The sequence below is a fragment of the Trifolium pratense genome, linkage group LG5 (assembly GCF_020283565.1).
Source record: "Trifolium pratense cultivar HEN17-A07 linkage group LG5, ARS_RC_1.1, whole genome shotgun sequence".
Lineage (NCBI taxonomy): Eukaryota > Viridiplantae > Streptophyta > Magnoliopsida > Fabales > Fabaceae > Trifolium > Trifolium pratense.
The window spans coordinates 57,054,108-57,073,277 of record NC_060063.1 but is presented as its reverse complement, the minus strand read 5'-3'; the positions used below and the strand labels follow the sequence as shown (position 1 = coordinate 57,073,277).

General features: G+C 37.9%; 2 protein-coding genes across 2 annotated transcripts; one reads left to right on the top strand and one right to left on the bottom strand.

Annotated features, from left to right (window-relative positions):
- Nucleotides 1-5,321: 5,321 nt before the first annotated feature.
- LOC123886965 lies at nucleotides 5,322-8,709 on the bottom strand. Its single transcript, XM_045936226.1, has 2 exons — nucleotides 7,753-8,709; nucleotides 5,322-5,381 (listed from the first exon to the last, which is right to left on the bottom strand). Exons 1-2 carry the CDS (start codon nucleotides 8,707-8,709, stop codon nucleotides 5,322-5,324), a joined length of 1,017 nt encoding a protein of 338 aa, XP_045792182.1.
- A 6,730-nt stretch (nucleotides 8,710-15,439) lies between these two features.
- On the top strand, nucleotides 15,440-16,545 carry LOC123886964. Its single transcript, XM_045936225.1, has 3 exons — nucleotides 15,440-15,490; nucleotides 15,586-16,029; nucleotides 16,206-16,545. The coding sequence occupies exons 1-3, from the start codon at nucleotides 15,440-15,442 to the stop codon at nucleotides 16,467-16,469; spliced, it is 759 nt and encodes a 252-aa protein (XP_045792181.1). The 3' UTR covers nucleotides 16,470-16,545.
- The last annotated feature ends 2,625 nt before the right edge of the window (nucleotides 16,546-19,170 follow it).

The following is a 19,170-nucleotide window of genomic DNA, read 5'->3' as shown; positions in this document are numbered from 1 at the left end:
CCAAAGTAGTTGCGACTGTCCAAGCATTAATTACGACCGTTAATAACGATGTTAGGGTTGGGCAAGATTGGCTATAAATATCAACTGTTGTTCTCATATTTCATCAACTTGTTTTGAATCTTTATTATGGAAAATAACAATGCAAAAAAACCTGTTGTCAGAAGTACTCCGCCTCAGCGGAGGAAGAAAAGAGTTGAGGTTTCAACCTCTCACTCCACTCGCTCCCGAAGGTCTAAGGATGTCAAAAAGGTGGAGGTTATCGTTCTTTCTTCGGATACCTCCGATTCTGGTAGTGGTGATGAGGACTACGTTTCGTTTCTGGAGACCTATGTTCCTCCTGAGCTTCGTGCTTCCTCATCCAGTGAAGAAGGGGGGTCCCGGGTCACCGTGGAATCCAAGATGACTTTCCCTGAGCCTGTGCAAAAGGATTCGGAGTCTGATTGATAGGATTTTAGGATTTCTCTATGTAACCTTGGTTTCTCCTCGCTGTACTTTCCATTTTCTGCTAATAATAAAGATTTTTCTTTCTTGCTTTGAGTAGAATGCATTATTTTATGTCTTGTCCTTCCTTGATTTTTGGCTTTTTCTCGTTTGGCGTTGTATTGGATATCTTTGTCGCGCCCCTAAGGCGAATCAAACTTCAAAGAATGGCGCCACTCTCCCCGCCTGTAGGCGTCGTGTTTAATTATCTGACGATAAATCTTCTAAGGTTTATTCTCGAGATACGCGCTTTGACACGTATTTAATCCGACGACGCGTGCGTTACCTCTTGCTTCAACTTCTGGACTTCGAACAACCGAAAAGGTTTTTCTCTTTAAATATTACCTCTGTTTCCTTCCCTTTGCTTGTTTCTTCTCGCAAATCCGTACTCTTTTTCGCGTATCCTTCTTCGATTCTCCAGCAAGCCTTTGTTCAACGCTACGTGTTAGGACGCTCCCAGCTTTGTCAATTTCTTTGAGGTATTCTTTCTTTTATACCTTATTCCTTTTCGCCGATTTGGCCTGTTTTGCGTAGGAACCCTAGTTTTCTGATTTAGGTTTAGGAAGATGGTTATTTTGAGAGAGTTAGACGATAATGATGGGAGGGTTCCTATTTCTGCTCCTAGTTATCTCGAATGGGCGCAACAAGTTCGCGCCCATTATACTAGGGCTAATGGTGTACTCAATAGCCGAGGATTTTACTCGGAATTATGGGGTTTTGATGTTGGGAGTAGTAGTAGTGATAGTGATAGTGATAGTAGTAGTGTTGATAGTGGTAATGACAGTGATTGCGTCATAATCTCCCCTTCCTCTTTCACAGGAAAGCGGAAGAATCCTTGTCGAGATCTGGTTGTTGCTGGTTATACTCCCGTCACCATGGAAGTTTCTTCAAAGTATACCAACACGGAAATGGTGAGGAGCTTTAGGAAAGCCGTCAAGCTTTCAGACCCCTCTCATGAAGACCTTATTATAACCGAACCCGTCAGAGAGGACGAGTTTGTATTTTCCAAGAATGACAACCCGCCGCATTATTTCTATCTTTATACCGGCGTAATACAACCCCTTAACATTTGGTTACCTTTTACTTCTTTTGAGGCGGAGATATTGAAGGTTCTCAACGTCGCCCCCACCCAACTCCATCCTAATAGTTGGGCCTTTATCAAAGCCTATGAGGTAATGTGTTCTGGCTTCGAATTGGAGCCTTCAATTGGCGTTTTTTTCTCTTTCTACCACATAAAGAACTTGAAGCCGCAAACTTTGGTCTCTCTTAGCAGTCAACCTAACCGTCGCCTTCTGAGTCTATACGCTTCCAACTTCAAGAACTTTAAGGATTCTTTCTTTCGAGTTCGTAGTGCTGAGAAATTTTCTGACTTGATGTATGATGAGGTTGATGATCCTCTATTCCCTTTCTACTGGACTGATAACCCTAGGCTTATCAAGGGTGCTATCTTTGAGGCCTTAAGCGATTTTGAGCAAGATACCGTCAACTTCCTTGACTCCTATGCCCTTATGGATACCGCCGATATCCTTAGGTGTGAGGGTAATAGTGAAGTCCTGACAGAGTATTTACGTAAGTAGCGCATTTGGTATTTTTCTACTTCTGTTCAATGTTGATCTCGCCTCATTATTAACTCTTGTGTTTTTTTTTTTTTTTTGTCTCTTTTTACTTTTGCAGAGAGAATGAGGACTATTTCTAATGAGGAGAGGCTGGCATTCTTGGCTAAGGCTCGCCAGCAAAAGGCCAATCCTGTTGTCGCCGTGACTGATCCACTGAAAAAGCTGCAAGTGGAGGAAGCTGCTATGAAGGAAGGGCGGAGCAAGAAGAAGCATGAGGGGCGTATCCGTGTTGAGATCCCGGGAAAGACGGCCTCTGGAGTAGAGGAGACTGAGGGTGTTGCTCCTCCTCCTCCCAAAAAGCAAAAAGTTGAGAAGATTACTCAGAAGGCTGGGGGCGCTGACAAGGGCAAAGGCGCGGCTTCCAGTTCTTCTCAGCCTCCTGCTCAAGACGCTGAAACCGCTGCGCCCCTTTCCTGGAGCTCCTTCGATCCTTTGGAGTTTATTGAGAGAGGAGTAACTATGGTGGGCGACATGACTCGCTTCACCGACACTTCGACGGAAGACCTAAGGAAGAAGGCCTTAGAGTATGAAGTCAAGGGTACTCTTCTTAATTATCTACTGACAAACCGCCAAGAGCAAGAGGTTCTAGAGGCGAGGCAAAAGGTGAAGCTGGTTGATGATAATCTCGCTGACATTGAGAAGAGGTATTCCGAAACTAAGGCAAAGTTGGAAGGCGACATTAAGAAGCTGAAAGAAGAACGGGAGGGCGAGACAGAGAGACTGAAGAAAGAGTATGAGGAAAAGCTGTCTAAAGTTAAAGAAGGCTATGCCGCTTCGGAGGCCAAACTCAAAGAGAATGCTGCTGCCCAGGCTGAGAGACTCTCCAAGCTATCCGAGGAGAAGGATGAAGCGGTACAGTCTGTAGGGACCTTAGCTGATGAGAAAGCTAGGTTGGAGAATGATGTCACAGAGCTTCAGCTCTATGCCGCCAACCAATATGACGAGGGCTTTTCTTTTGCTATAGAACAGGTTAAGCTTCTTTTTCCGGATCTCGATGCTAAGCGCCTTGGCGAAGCTGATGCAATGAATCAAATTGTTGACGGCAAGCTCGTTCCCTATGTTCCTCCTCAGTGAATGATCTTTTTGTAATGATTTTGTTTCTGCCCTTCTGTGGCTTTTTGTAATTATTTTGTATGCCCTTTTTGTGGCTTTGAACAATTTACCCCTTGGCTGGGTCCTTTATAAATTTCTTTATTTGCCTGATTTCTTCTCTTCATAACTTTATGGATTTGCATTACGTTGAGAGGTAACGCCTTTTGTCGTTCTCGCTTAGGAAACTTTATCCTTGCACCTGCGACATCTTCGATTTTCTATAATAATTGTAAATTGATACAAATAACTTTATACCTGTTGTTTTTTGGTGGTTGCAAATGATTTGGCGTTGTGATGAATCGCCTTGCTTTGGTTATGTATAAGCTTTTTTCTGGCGGCGTCAATAATCTCGCCTTTCTTCACTGTATCTTTTTCTGACGTACCCAACTCGTAAGACTTACAGGTAACGCCAAGGCACTGTAACCCTTGTTTAGTATTTTTTTTTTTTCTGACGTACCCAACTCGTAGGTGACGCCAAGGCATTGTAACCCTTGTTTAATATTTTTTTTTTTTTCTGACGTACCCAACTCGTAGGTGACGCCAAGGCATTGTAACCCTTGTTTAATAAAAAAAATTTTTTCTGACGTACCCAACTCGTAAGACTTACAGGTAACGCCAAGGCACTGTAACCCTTGTTTAGTATTTTTTTTTTTTCTGACGTACCCAACTCGTAGGTGACGCCAAGGCATTGTAACCCTTGTTTAATATTTTTTTTTTTCTGACGTACCCAACTCGTAAGACTTACAGGTAACGCCAAGGCACTGTAACCCTTGTTTAGTATTTTTTTTTTTTCTGACGTACCCAACTCGTAGGTGACGCCAAGGCATTGTAACCCTTGTTTAATAAAAATTTTTTTCTGACGTACCCAACTCGTAAGACTTACAGGTAACGCCAAGGCACTGTAACCCTTGTTTAATAAAAAAATTTTTCTGACGTACCCAACTCGTAAGACTTACAGGTAACGCCAAGGCACTGTAACCCTTGTTTAATAAAAATTTTTTTCTGACGTACCCAACTCGTAGGTGACGCCAAGGCACTGTAACCCTTGTTTTTGGTTCAGCGCTCACATCTGAGTTGATCTTTAATTAAAGATTCAGAGCTCAAGTTTGAGATAACCATTTTTGTTGGTTCAGAGCCCGTAACTTAATCAGGTTGACCTTTATTTGGGATATGCAGGATGATATAAACTACTGGAATTTTGAAATTCAATGAGCCTCGATAAAAACCCCCGTTGAAACAGGGGAAAAGAGTGTCTCATTGTTTTTTATTCATTTATGAAAATGGTTCTTATACATCATTTAAAAATATTGCTAAAAGAAGAGAATGGTTTTACTTATTCTTCCATCGATAAAGTGATGCTCCGTGATTAGCTATAGTAGAACTTTAGGTTTGCTACGTTCCATGTCCTTGGGAGGACTTTTCCTTCCATGGTCTCTAGGCGATATGCTCCTCCTTCGAAAGCTTCTTGCACCCGAAAGGGGCCTTCCCAGTTTGCTGCGAACTTTCCTCCTTTATCCTTTCCCATAGGTCTTTTCAGCACCAGGTCGCCTTCTTGAAAACTCCTTTGTTTGACTCTCGTATTATAACGCCTAGCGGCTCTTTGCTTTATGGCGAATTCCCTGAAATGCGCTCTTTCTCTTCTTTCCTCGATCATGTCTAGGTTCTCTTCCAGAGCTCTGTTGTTCTCTTCCTGTGTCGTGGTTTCTCTGCGCCAACTAGGAGGATTTATTTCCACCGGGATCATCGCGTCCGAACCATAGACCATTGTAAATGGCGCTTCTCCTGTCGAGGATTGGGGATTGGTGTGATACGACCAGAGGATGGGTGAAATGTGGGCTACCCAAGCTTCGCCTTTACTATCTAGCCTTCTTTTTAAGGCTCTTAGTATCACCTTATTTGCTGACTCTGCTTGTCCGTTAGCTTGTGGATGTTCCACTGATATAAAGGTGTTTTTGATTCCTTTGCTTCGACAGAATTCAACGACCTTTTCGCTGGCGAACTGTGTACCGTTGTCGGATACGATGTATTTGGGCAATCCAAATCTGCAGATGATTTTCTTCCAATAAAAGATTTTTACCTGTTCCGCCGAGATGCTGGATACCGGCTCTGCTTCAATCCATTTTGTAAAGTAGTCTACGGCGAGGATGATCCATCGCGCTTGTTTATAGCCAACCGGAAATGGACCAACGATATCTACACCCCACATAAAAAAGGGCCAAGGGGATAATACTGACTTCAGTGGCTCCCCCGGAACGTGATGCAGGTTGGCGTGTCTTTGGCATTTGTCACAGTTTCTTACATACATGGCGGTATCATCATGTATATCTGGCCAATAAAATCCTGCTCTCAATATCTTTCCTGCTAATGCTCTTGAACCGATATGACTACCACATGATCCTTCGTGTACTTCATTCATGATGCGCTTGGCTTCTTCAGTACTGACGCATAAAAGGAGGGGGGACGCGAATCCTCTTTTATATAGCTTATTTCCTACCATTGAATACCATGCCGCCATTTTTCTCAGTTTAAAAGCCTTTTCCCTTTCTTTCGGTAGCTCATCCTTTTGGAGGTACCGGATAATGGGCGATCTCCAGTCTTCTTCTTCTATTACCATCATTACCTCTTCCCCGTTGATGCTGGGAGTTTTTATGGTTTCTTGGATAACGGTTCTATGACTTCCTGGTTTTTTGGTGCTCGCCAGCTTTGACAATAGATCTGCTCTCATGTTTTGTTCGCGGGGAACGTAAACTAATTCGAAGGAATCGAAATGCTTAGCTAGGTTTTGCACCTTCTCCACGTATTTGATTAACTGCGGCTCCTTCGTTTGAAACTTCCCTGACACTTGGTTGGTTACCAGTTGGGAATCACTCATGGCCTTTAGTTCTTTTACCTCCATATCGCTTGCCAACTTCATTCCTGCTATCAAAGCCTCATATTCCGCTTGGTTGTTGCTAGCTTTGAAGGCGAAACGTAGTGATTGTTCTATCATCACGCCATCCGGTCCTTCCAGTACTATTCCGGCTCCACTTCCTCGCACATTGGAGGCCCCGTCAACTGAGAGTGTCCAAAACGCCGTTTTCTCTGTTGTTGGCGGAGTAGACATCTCCAATACAAAATCAGCTAGTCTTTGTGACTTAATGGCCCCTCTAGGTGAGAAGGTGATGTCAAATTCCGATAATTCCACGGACCACGCCACCATCCTTCCTGCCAAGTCTGGCTTTCGGAGGACATTCTTGATAGGGTAATCTGTTTTAACAACTACCTGGTGGCTTTGAAAATACTGCCTTAACTTTCTGGCTGTGACAACTACCGCGAGAGATAACCTCTCTATTCTTTGATACCTAGTTTCTGCTCCCCTTAAGGTTCTACTTACAAAATATATAGGTTTTTCTTCGCCCTCTATTTCTTGAACTAGAGCTGAACTCAAAGCTCTATCCGAGACTGCGAGATATAGGTAAAGGGTGTTACCTGGTAATGGGCGTGTCAAGATGGGCGGTGATGCCAGGAACTCTTTTAGTTGTTTGAAGGCTTCTTCGCATTCTGGTGTCCAGGAAAATCTCTCATTTTTCCTAAGAGATGCGAAGAAGTGGAAACCCTTTTCGCCCGCACATGATAGGAATCTGGATAGTGCGGCTATTCTGCCTGTCAAGGTCTGTACCTCTTTCACGGATGTGGGGCTCCTCATGTCTATGATGGCTTGGCATTTTTCGGGGTTAGCCTCTATTCCTCTGCTGGTGAGCATAAACCCTAAGAATTTTCCGGCTTGTACCCCAAAGGAACACTTTGCTGGGTTTAGTCTCATGTTGTACTTTCTTACTGATCCCATGATGTCCAACAGATCATCATCATGGCGACTTCCCTCGGAAGTTTTTACTACCATGTCGTCGATATATACCTCTAAATTCTTCCCTATTTGCTCAGCAAAAACCCTGTCCATCAACCTTTGGTATGTTGCTCCCGCATTCTTCAGTCCAAAAGGCATGACGTTGTAAAAATAGTTGCAGGTATTCGACATAAAGGCTGTATGGCGGGCGTCGGAAGGGTTCATCTTTATTTGATTGTATCCGGAGTAGGCGTCCATAAAACTCAACATCTTACACCCCGAGGCGCCATCAATTAACCTGTCTATGTTAGGTAGGGGGTATGGGTCTTTGGGACACGCCTTGTTTAAGTCTGTGAAGTCCACGCACATTCTCCACTTCCCGTTGGCCTTTTTCACCATGACGACATTTGCCAACCATGAGGGATATTTTATTTCTTCGATGAATCCTGCTTCCTTTAGTTTCTCTACTTCCTCTGCTATAGCGACTCGCCTTTCTTCTCCCACCTTCCTTTTTCTTTGGGAAACTGGTTTTGTGCTGGGTGATATTGAGAGTTTATGTGTTATCACCCCTTCGTCAATCCCTGGCATATCTGAAGGTTTCCATGCGAATAGGTCAGCGTTATCCTTCAAGATTTTGATGATTCGTCTCCTCTCCTCGCTGGGCAACGCTGTTCCCAAGCTAGTTGTCTGGTGAGGGTAATCGCCAATTTGAACCTGCTCTAGGTCTTCTATAGGGCTTACCCTTCGATCTTGGAATTCCTCCCTTGGATCCATATCTGCGCTCTCTATCATGTTTATGCCGCCTGGAATTGCGGCTTGTCTTCTCTCGAATTTCCCGCTTGCGCCGGAAGTTCGGTGTCGTATTTTTAAGCTGGACTCGTAGCACTTCTTGGCGAGAATCTGATCGCCCCGTACTGTTCCTACTCCCCCATTCTCGAGGGGGTATTTTATTGCTAGGTATAAAGTGGACATGGCCGCCCCTAATGCGTTAAAGGCGGGCCTTCCTATAATAATATTATAGGAGGTAAAAGGAGTTTTAACTACCAGATATCGAACCTTGATAGTTTTGGCGTTGCTGCCTTCTCCAAACGTGGTAAGAAGAGAGGCGTAACCCATTACGTCCACTTGTTCGCCAGAGAACCCAACCAGGGTTCCGGAGTATGGTTGCAATTGCTCTTCTGCTAATTGCATGGCCTTGAAAGCTTCCCAGTACATGATGTCCGCTGAACTTCCCGAATCTATCAGTACTCTTTTTACATCACAGTTCAAAATTTGGACTTGTATCACTAAAGGATCATCGTCATGGGGTGCTACCTCCAAACCATCCTTTGCCGTGAATGCCAAGTCTGGCACGTCTAATGGCTGAGGCTGACTTACGAGGTATATCTCCGAGATGGCTCGGCGTACATACCTTTTTCTTGCTGAGCTTGATTCGCCCCCACCTGAGAATCCTCCCGCTATTGTATTCACGGAGATTCTCCCCTTGGGAGGCTCTCTGCTTGGCCCAGGAGGGTCTCGTGGCTCCTGCCGGGGGACTTTTGGCACGACAACCCGCCCTTGGGCGGCGTCGTCAATAAATTTGCGAAGGTGTCCGCTTTTGATTAGTTCTTCGATTAAATCTCTTAAGCGGAAGCATTTCTCCGTGGAGTGACCTCTACACCTGTGATATGCGCACCAGGCGTTATCGTCCAGCCCCATGGGAATGTTACTGGTTCTCCTTGGGGGGAGGTTTGCCAAACCAGTGGCCAGAATCTCATTTAAAACGTAAACCTTTGAGGCGTTTAATGGCGTGAGGTCTTCATTGGCGGGATGATTCCTGAATTCTCTTCTGGGCGGTTGTCGGTAGGGCTTCCCATGATGCCTCTGCCATGGATCCCCTTGGTGGCCTCCCGATTTTGGTCGTGGGTGTTCGGGCGCTCTAGTGGCACGGCCCACGTATTCCTTCTCCTTAACATCCCTTTGCCTTTTCTCGGCGTTACTTTCTTCGCCCTTTATATAACACTCCGCCCTCTTGTTCACCTCTTGCATTGACGAGGCTGGCTTTTGGGCTAAGGACTCGTTGAAATGTCCCGCTCTTAGCCCATTGTGGAAGGCTGCCACGAACATCTCCTGATTTGGATTTGAGACTTTGATGGTGGCTTCGCTAAATCTGGCGAGGAAGTTACGTAATGACTCGCCATGGTTTTGACGGATGGAGAAAAGACTGGTTGATGTGACTTTCACGTGTTTCGATCCAGCGAACTGGTGAATGAATTTTTTATGAAAGTCAGCATAACTCTCGATTGAGTTTCTTGGAAGGTTCATGTACCAACGCAGGGCGACATCCTTGAAAGTGCCGGCCAGTAATTTACATTTCAGATGCTCCGGAGCGTTGATTATGGCAGTTTGTGTTCCAATTGCCATCAAGTGCTCCCTTGGATCCGTCTTTCCGTCGAAGGTAGGAAGGTGAGGAACCTTGATTGTTTCCACTACTTGGGCATCCCACAAGTGTTGTGCTAAGGGTTGTACGTCCATGACGCCTTCTCCCTCCTCCTCCTCCAAAATCAATTTCGCTCTTTCCTTTTCATTAGTTCTTTCGGCTTCGATGGCTGCAATTTGAGTTTGTAAGCGCCGAATCTCTACGACGGCGGCTTGCAGGGTGTTAACGTTAGAGTTGTCGTGGTTTTCGTGTTCTCCAGCCATGTGAAGATGTTTGATTTTTCGTCTAGTTGCTGTGATAGGCTGGGATCAAATGATTTTACCGCAGCCCCACGGTGGGCGCCAAAATGTTCTGGTAAAAAACAAAGGGGTTTGTATTATTGATCAAATGGTGTGATTACACTCAGTTCAATCCCAACAACCCTGGGAGTTTAATAAGTCCGAATTCGATCTTCTTACAAAATGAGAATATGGAACTATTTATAGAGCTTCTAGTCTTCTTCTCCAAGCAAGGGTTCCTAAAAATCCGGCCCTTAGCATCTTCTTCGGTGGTATGGCGTGAAAATAGGGATGAGAACCTTGGTCTCCAAGCTATGGCAGTTGCGAGAAGTTTATTTCTTTCTTCTCAAGGTAGCGGTTGATACAAGGAAGGAGAAGATTTTTTCAGTAACACAGAGTCCACCCTTTTTGGCGTTGCCCTAGAGATGCAGGTCGCGCCCTAGCTCTAATCGCCTATTGGGTTTTTTAGGGTTTACTTGATTTTGGGCTTATCGTCCTTTTTACTTTAATTGGGCTCACCGGATATTCACTTAAGCCCATTGCCCAGTCCAGTTGTTAAGATTTCCATGGTTCGGAAAAAATGGAGAAAACTTTAGAAAGTCTTCGAGATAGTAAAAATCATAAAGATTCATATTTGATAAAAGATAGTGAAAATAGTACAATGGTGGCTCTTATATAAAGCAATTTAGGTGTTAATTAACTAACCACCTTATATAAAACAAAATTAATTGCATAGAATTTTATTACATGTGGCCCGTTCGAGACCTGCATGAGCCATTTTAAATTTTTATAAATTGTGTTGTCGTCATCATTTTTTCCCGATTTTTGCTATTTACACACTCGCATACTACATTGCAAGGGCATATAATTATAAAATCAGGAGGCGCAAGAAAGACTCGAGAGACGTGAAAAAAAAAAAGAACGACATTAGTATTAAGAATGAGGCCCAAAGTTCAATTTATCTAACAATTCTATCTTTCTTATGCAGGATTCATATCTTCTTATTTTCCTTCCCAATATATTTTTACATGATTACATTCTTTTTTTACTTTGTCATTTGTCATATCAAATTTTTTTACCTTTTCAACACACTTATCTATTCCAAAACACTTCTCTATTCTACTCATACTCAAACTATCATATTAAATATCTACTACTACTCAAACCATTCTATCTCTCTCTCACATATTATCCAAAATTCATCTTACATATCTCTACATTGACAAAGGATAACAACTTGATCAGGTGATACATATCTTCCATTATTTCATCTTATTTTTCACAGTCACTATTTAAATGCTTATTACATTTGTCAATGTTTATTAATCTTCCTCACAACATCCTTTGTAGAGCAGTGTTCATCCCCTTCTTCCATGGCTTCAAGCTCAAAAAGGTTCCATATTTCTTATACTTTTAAGTTCCTCATCCATGTTAATTGATTTTTATAACTCTATAGTATATTAGATCTTTCACAACTTATACATTTGAAATCTAACTTTATTATATCTGTATAAGAAATTACAAACATCTCAGTTTCTTTATAACATTACTACATTTTATAACTTTTTTGTTGTTACAGTATTTATATTAATATCTTATCTATCAAATTTACGAATTCAATGACTAAATCTGATGTGAAACTGTTTCCCAAATTTACATTATTGTTTTTACTTCATATATTCCTGTAACGATTTTTTTCCCTTTCAATTTATAAAACAAAGGACAAATATGCATGCAAGAGAAGAGAAGATGTTTCATACGGTGCTTTATCCAGATAAGGTTCTTATCTTTATCTAAGTGTAACATCCAGTTTGAAATATAATGTTATCAATTTTATTTGATGAAATACTGAAATTTTATTAATCTTTTAATAGCCTCAGATTGAAATACCTGCTACTTTCAAGAAAATATGGTATAAAAAGCTGAAAACACATGAACATGCATGGCTGGTACATCCAGATGGAGAAAAAACTTTGGTTCATTTGAATCTCTACAAGTTTGACTCATATCTGTCCTCGGGAATAATCGTATCACAGAATTTGAACGTTAAAGAACCAACTGAAATAATTTTGGAATATGAAGAAGCTGATAATAGATTTAAAGTAACAGTTATCAAAAATGAAAAAGATGATATCTTGAAGACCATACCAAATGCTGGTGCTGCTGCAGAAAAGTCCAATGCTCAAGCAATAACACAATCAACCTTTAACTCTGCGATAATTAATCCACATTTGCTGGATTTCAATTTTCATGGTGCTTACAAGTGGGAAAAGAAAGTCACAAAAGCAAATGCATGGCGAAAAAAAAACCAACCTTTGGTATGCAAATTTTTTTTATTTCTAATCTTTATAATTCAATTATTTGTCAATGAAATTTTTACTTTTTTATATCAAACATTCCATGCTCTATATCATGTCTATTGAAAAAAAAAATCGTATTCTAAACAAAATCTGTTATTTCTTCTAACATTATTTTACTTTATATACATTCTAAGTATGTTCCAAGAGATGGAGTTCGACACTCCCTTCAACATAAAGAATTCATTGTTGTGCAATGTGCACACTGTCAAATTTTGGTTAAGTGCAAGATTTCTCCCGCTACTAGAGATGACAACAACACTGAGAAATACATTACCACCGGATGGAATGACTTTGTTAAGCATAAGAAACCAAAAGTTGATGACAAAATGGAGTTTGAATTGAATCAGGCTGGAACTGTTCTGCGTGTCAAATTTGTTAACAATGACACAAATAACTAATATGATGTTGTTTCCGGAGTCACGGATTTGTGCTTTAATCTACTATATCAAGCTGTCAACATTCCCTAAATCTACTATATGAAGGATGTGTGTCTTTTGTTGTTACAAATTCAGTTTGTAATATTTTTAATGCTTCTGTCTATGAACAACTTGAATTAATGTTTTGTATTAATGCAATTTCAATTTATGAGTTCATCTTTATTTTAATTTTCCATTTGCGTGTTTATATATTTTTCTCATTTGCGTATTTATAGTTATTGTTTTCAAAAATTTAAAAATTGCATATAATATTCTCACATTTCTATATGTCGTTTATAAATTTTGCAAAGTTATAAGGTAATTTTAACCCGTGCGAAGCACGGGTTCATAACTAGTGAATCATTTCAATGACAGAAATAACTATTTTATCTCCTGAACATAAATCATAAGCATCCCTCAAATATCTTCACCTAAGAAAAGAAAGTCAGTCCAAACGATACCTACTTCCTGAACCTTGAATTTGAAATTTATATGAATGTTGTGATTCAGTGAGAAGGAAAAAGTATGTTATAAAAAGGATTCCTCCACTAGATATTTGGTCAAACAAACACTGGCTTTTTACTATTTCCACCCTCATTGCAGCTACAAAACCAATCATCATAGCCAATCTTCCATTTCTCTTTCTTCTGTTCTTGAATAATGTAATGAATCATTATTATAAATGACAGAAATAACTATTTTATCTCATGAACATAAATCATAAGCATCCCTCAAATATCTTCACCTCAGAAAAAAAAGTCAGTCAAACTATACTAAGTCCTGAACCTTGAATTTAAAATTTATATGAATGTTGTGATTCAGTGAGAAGGAAAAAGTATGTTAAAAAAATGATTCCTCCATTGGTCAAACAAACACTGGCCTTTTACTATTTTCACCCTCACTGCAGCTACAAAACCAATCATCATAGCCAATCTTTCATTGCTCTTTATTCTGTTCTTGAATAATGTAATGAATCATTATTATCAATGACAGAAATAACTATTTTATCTGGTGAACATAAATCATAAGCATCCCTCAAATATCTTCACCTCAGGATCCAATGTTGTTTTCAAAGTTCTATACAGTTTAGTAATCCCTCTTCACGGCCATTACACCCTCCTCCGACCATAAATTCACATTAATAATAATAATAATAATAATAATATATAGTAGTTCACAAGTTGAGGAAAAGTTGTCAATACATAGTGCACGTTCAACAAAACAAAAGGATGCTTAACAAAATTTGCTATTACTTAGGTGCACCTTTCCTAAATATTTGGCAACATGATAAACTAGAGTTAATACTCGGTCAGTTCTATGAAAATTAATTCTAAATTAAATTAATTAAATTTGATCAAAATAAAATGTAGAATAAAAATTAATTTTATAATTTTTTTTAGAGGCCCCTATTTTTATGAGACCTTATGCCGTCGCACATGTCGTACATGTGGAAACGACGCCTCTGATCATTGGATTTAAGATGAAGCTGGTGAAAAGATATCTCACTTTGAATCCCGTCCGCTCTACACAATATTAACATATTTTTTAAATTATATTTTTTGAGTCGGTTTTAAACTTATCTTTTTGTTTGTATATAATTATCTTTTTATTCACACTTATTTTTTTAAAAGTATCTCACTTTTTTTTTTTTTAAGTTCATCTTTTTGGATCTAAACCTTTAGGAAGTATGACCCCTTCATCAACCTTCCGAGCTTCGGTATTTGATGTAGTAGACTTAGCAACAGGTTGCACTGAATTATGCAAGCAGTAACAATGTTTGTTGTTAAGATTTCCATGGTTCGGAAAAAATGGAGAAAACTTTAGAAAGTCTTCGAGATAGTAAAAATCATAAAGATTCATATTTGATAAAAGATAGTGAAAATAGTACAATGGTGGCTCTTATATAAAGCAATTTAGGTGTTAATTAACTAACCACCTTATATAAAACAAAATTAATTGCATAGAATTTTATTACATGTGGCCCGTTCGAGACCTGCATGAGCCATTTTAAATTTTTATAAATTGTGTTGTCGTCATCATTTTTTCCCGATTTTTGCTATTTACACACTCGCATACTACATTGCAAGGGCATATAATTATAAAATCAGGAGGCGCAAGAAAGACTCGAGAGACGTGAAAAAAAAAAGAACGACATTAGTATTAAGAATGAGGCCCAAAGTTCAATTTATCTAACAATTCTATCTTTCTTATGCAGGATTCATATCTTCTTATTTTCCTTCCCAATATATTTTTACATGATTACATTCTTTTTTTACTTTGTCATTTGTCATATCAAATTTTTTTACCTTTTCAACACACTTATCTATTCCAAAACACTTCTCTATTCTACTCATACTCAAACTATCATATTAAATATCTACTACTACTCAAACCATTCTATCTCTCTCTCACATATTATCCAAAATTCATCTTACATATCTCTACATTGACAAAGGATAACAACTTGATCAGGTGATACACATCTTCCATTATTTCATCTTATTTTTCACAGTCACTATTTAAATGCTTATTACATTTGTCAATGTTTATTAATCTTCCTCACAACATCCTTTGTAGAGCAGTGTTCATCCCCTTCTTCCATGGCTTCAAGCTCAAAAAGGTTCCATATTTCTTATACTTTTAAGTTCCTCATCCATGTTAATTGATTTTTATAACTCTATAGTATATTAGATCTTTCACAACTTATACATTTGAAATCTAACTTTATTATATCTGTATAAGAAATTACAAACATCTCAGTTTCTTTATAACATTACTACATTTTATAACTTTTTTGTTGTTACAGTATTTATATTAATATCTTATCTATCAAATTTACGAATTCAATGACTAAATCTGATGTGAAACTATTTCCCAAATTTACATTATTGTTTTTACTTCATATATTCCTGTAACGATTTTTTTCCCTTTCAATTTATAAAACAAAGGACAAATATGCATGCAAGAGAAGAGAAGATGTTTCATACGGTGCTTTATCCAGATAAGGTTCTTATCTTTATCTAAGTGTAACATCCAGTTTGAAATATAATGTTATCAATTTTATTTGATGAAATACTGAAATTTTATTAATCTTTTAATAGCCTCAGATTGAAATACCTGCTACTTTCAAGAAAATATGGTATAAAAAGCTGAAAACACATGAACATGCATGGCTGGTACATCCAGATGGAGAAAAAACTTTGGTTCATTTGAATCTCTACAAGTTTGACTCATATCTGTCCTCGGGAATAATCGTATCACAGAATTTGAACGTTAAAGAACCAACTGAAATAGTTTTGGAATATGAAGAAGCTGATAATAGATTTAAAGTAACAGTTATCAAAAATGAAAAAGATGATATCTTGAAGACCATACCAAATGCTGGTGCTGCTGCAGAAAAGTCCAATGCTCAAGCAATAACACAATCAACCTTTAACTCTGCGATAATTAATCCACATTTGCTGGATTTCAATTTTCATGGTGCTTACAAGTGGGAAAAGAAAGTCACAAAAGCAAATGCATGCCGAAAAAAAAACCAACCTTTGGTATGCAAATTTTTTTTATTTCTAATCTTTATAATTCAATTATTTGTCAATGAAATTTTTACTTTTTTATATCAAACATTCCATGCTCTATATCATGTCTATTGAAAAAAAAATTCGTATTCTAAACAAAATCTGTTATTTCTTCTAACATTATTTTACTTTATATACATTCTAAGTATGTTCCAAGAGATGGAGTTCGACACTCCCTTCAACATAAAGAATTCATTGTTGTGCAATGTGCACACTGTCAAATTTTGGTTAAGTGCAAGATTTCTCCCGCTACTAGAGATGACAACAACACTGAGAAATACATTACCACCGGATGGAATGACTTTGTTAAGCATAAGAAACCAAAAGTTGATGACAAAATGGAGTTTGAATTGAATCAGGCTGGAACTGTTCTGCGTGTCAAATTTGTTAACAATGACACAAATAACTAATATGATGTTGTTTCCGGAGTCACGGATTTGTGCTTTAATCTACTATATCAAGCTGTCAACATTCCCTAAATCTACTATATGAAGGATGTGTGTCTTTTGTTGTTACAAATTCAGTTTGTAATATTTTTAATGCTTCTGTCTATGAACAACTTGAATTAATGTTTTGTATTAATGCAATTTCAATTTATGCGTTCATCTTTATTTTAATTTTCCATTTGCGTGTTTATATATTTTTCTCATTTGCGTATTTATAGTTATTGTTTTCAAAAATTTAAAAATTGCATATAATATTCTCACATTTCTATATGTCGTTTATAAATTTTGCAAAGTTATAAGGTAATTTTAACCCGTGCGAAGCACGGGTTCATAACTAGTGAATCATTTCAATGACAGAAATAACTATTTTATCTCCTGAACATAAATCATAAGCATCCCTCAAATATCTTCACCTAAGAAAAGAAAGTCAGTCCAAACGATACCTACTTCCTGAACCTTGAATTTGAAATTTATATGAATGTTGTGATTCATTGAGAAGGAAAAAGTATGTTATAAAAAGGATTCCTCCACTAGATATTTGGTCAAACAAACACTGACCTTTTACTATTTCCACCCTCATTGCAGCTACAAAACCAATCATCATAGCCAATCTTCCATTGCTCTTTCTTCTGTTCTTGAATAATGTAATGAATCATTATTATAAATGACAGAAATAACTATTTTATCTCATGAACATAAATCATAAGCATCCCTCAAATATCTTCACCTCAGAAAAAAAAGTCAGTCAAACTATACTAAGTCCTGAACCTTGAATTTAAAATTTATATGAATGTTGTGATTCAGTGAGAAGGAAAAAGTATGTTAAAAAAATGATTCCTCCATTGGTCAAACAAACACTGGCCTTTTACTATTTTCACCCTCACTGCAGCTACAAAACCAATCATCATAGCCAATCTTTCATTGCTCTTTATTCTGTTCTTGAATAATGTAATGAATCATTATTATCAATGACAGAAATAACTATTTTATCTGGTGAACATAAATCATAAGCATCCCTCAAATATCTTCACCTCAGGATCCAATGTTGTTTTCAAAGTTCTATACAGTTTAGTAATCCCTCTTCACGGCCATTACACCCTCCTCCGACCATAAATTCACATTATTAATAATAATAATAATAATAATATATAGTAGTTCACAAGTTGAGGAAAAGTTGTCAATACATAGTGCACGTTCAACAAAACAAAAGGATGCTTAACAAAATTTGCTATTACTTAGGTGCACCTTTCCTAAATATTTGGCAACATGATAAACTAGAGTTAATACTCGGTCAGTTCTATGAAAATTAATTCTAAATTAAATTAATTAAATTTGATCAAAATAAAATGTAGAATAAAAATTAATTTTATAATTTTTTTTAGAGGCCCCTATTTTTATGAGACCTTATGCCGTCGCACATGTCGTACATGTGGAAACGACGCCTCTGATCATTGGATTTAAGATGAAGCTGGTGAAAAGATATCTCACTTTGAATCCCGTCCGCTCTACACAATATTAACATATTTTTTAAATTATATTTTTTGAGTCGGTTTTAAACTTATCTTTTTGTTTGTATATAATTATCTTTTTATTCACACTTATTTTTTTAAAAGTATCTCACTTTTTTTTTTTTTTAAGTTCATCTTTTTGGATCTAAACCTTTAGGAAGTATGACCCCTTCATCAACCTTCCGAGCTTCGGTATTTGATGTAGTAGACTTAGCAACAGGTTGCACTGAATTATGCAAGCAGTAACAATGTTTGTTGTTAAGATTTCCATGGTTCGGAGAAAATGGAGAAAACTTTAGAAAGTCTTCGAGATAGTAAAAATCATAAAGATTCATATTTGATAAAAGATAGTGAAAATAGTACAATGGTGGCTCTTATATAAAGCAATTTAGGTGTTAATTAACTAACCACCTTATATAAAACAAAATTAATTGCATAGAATTTTATTACATGTGGCCCATTAGCTCAGTTGGTTCGAGACCTGCATGAGCCATTTTAAATTTTTATAAATTGTGTTGTCGTCATCATTTTTTCCCGATTTTTGCTATTTACACACTCGCATACTACATTGCAAGGGCGTATAATTATAAAATCAGGAGGCGCAAGAAAGACTCGAGAGACGTGAAAAAAAAAAGAACGACATTAGTATTAAGAATGAGGCCCAAAGTTCAATTTATCTAACAATTCTATCTTTCTTATGCAGGATTCATATCTTCTTATTTTCCTTCCCAATATATTTTTACATGATTACATTCTTTTTTTACTTTGTCATTTGTCATATCAAATTTTTTTACCTTTTCAACACACTTATCTATTCCAAAACACTTCTCTATTCTACTCATACTCAAACTATCATATTAAATATCTACTACTACTCAAACTATTCTATCTCTCTCTCACATATTATCCAAAATTCATCTTACATATCTCTACATTGACAAAGGATAACAACTTGATCAGGTGATACATATCTTCCATTATTTCATCTTATTTTTCACAGTCACTATTTAAATGCTTATTACATTTGTCAATGTTTATTAATCTTCCTCACAACATCCTTTGTTGAGCAGTGTTCATCCCCTTCTTCCATGGCTTCAAGCTCAAAAAGGTTCCATATTTCTTATACTTTTAAGTTCCTCATCCATGTTAATTGATTT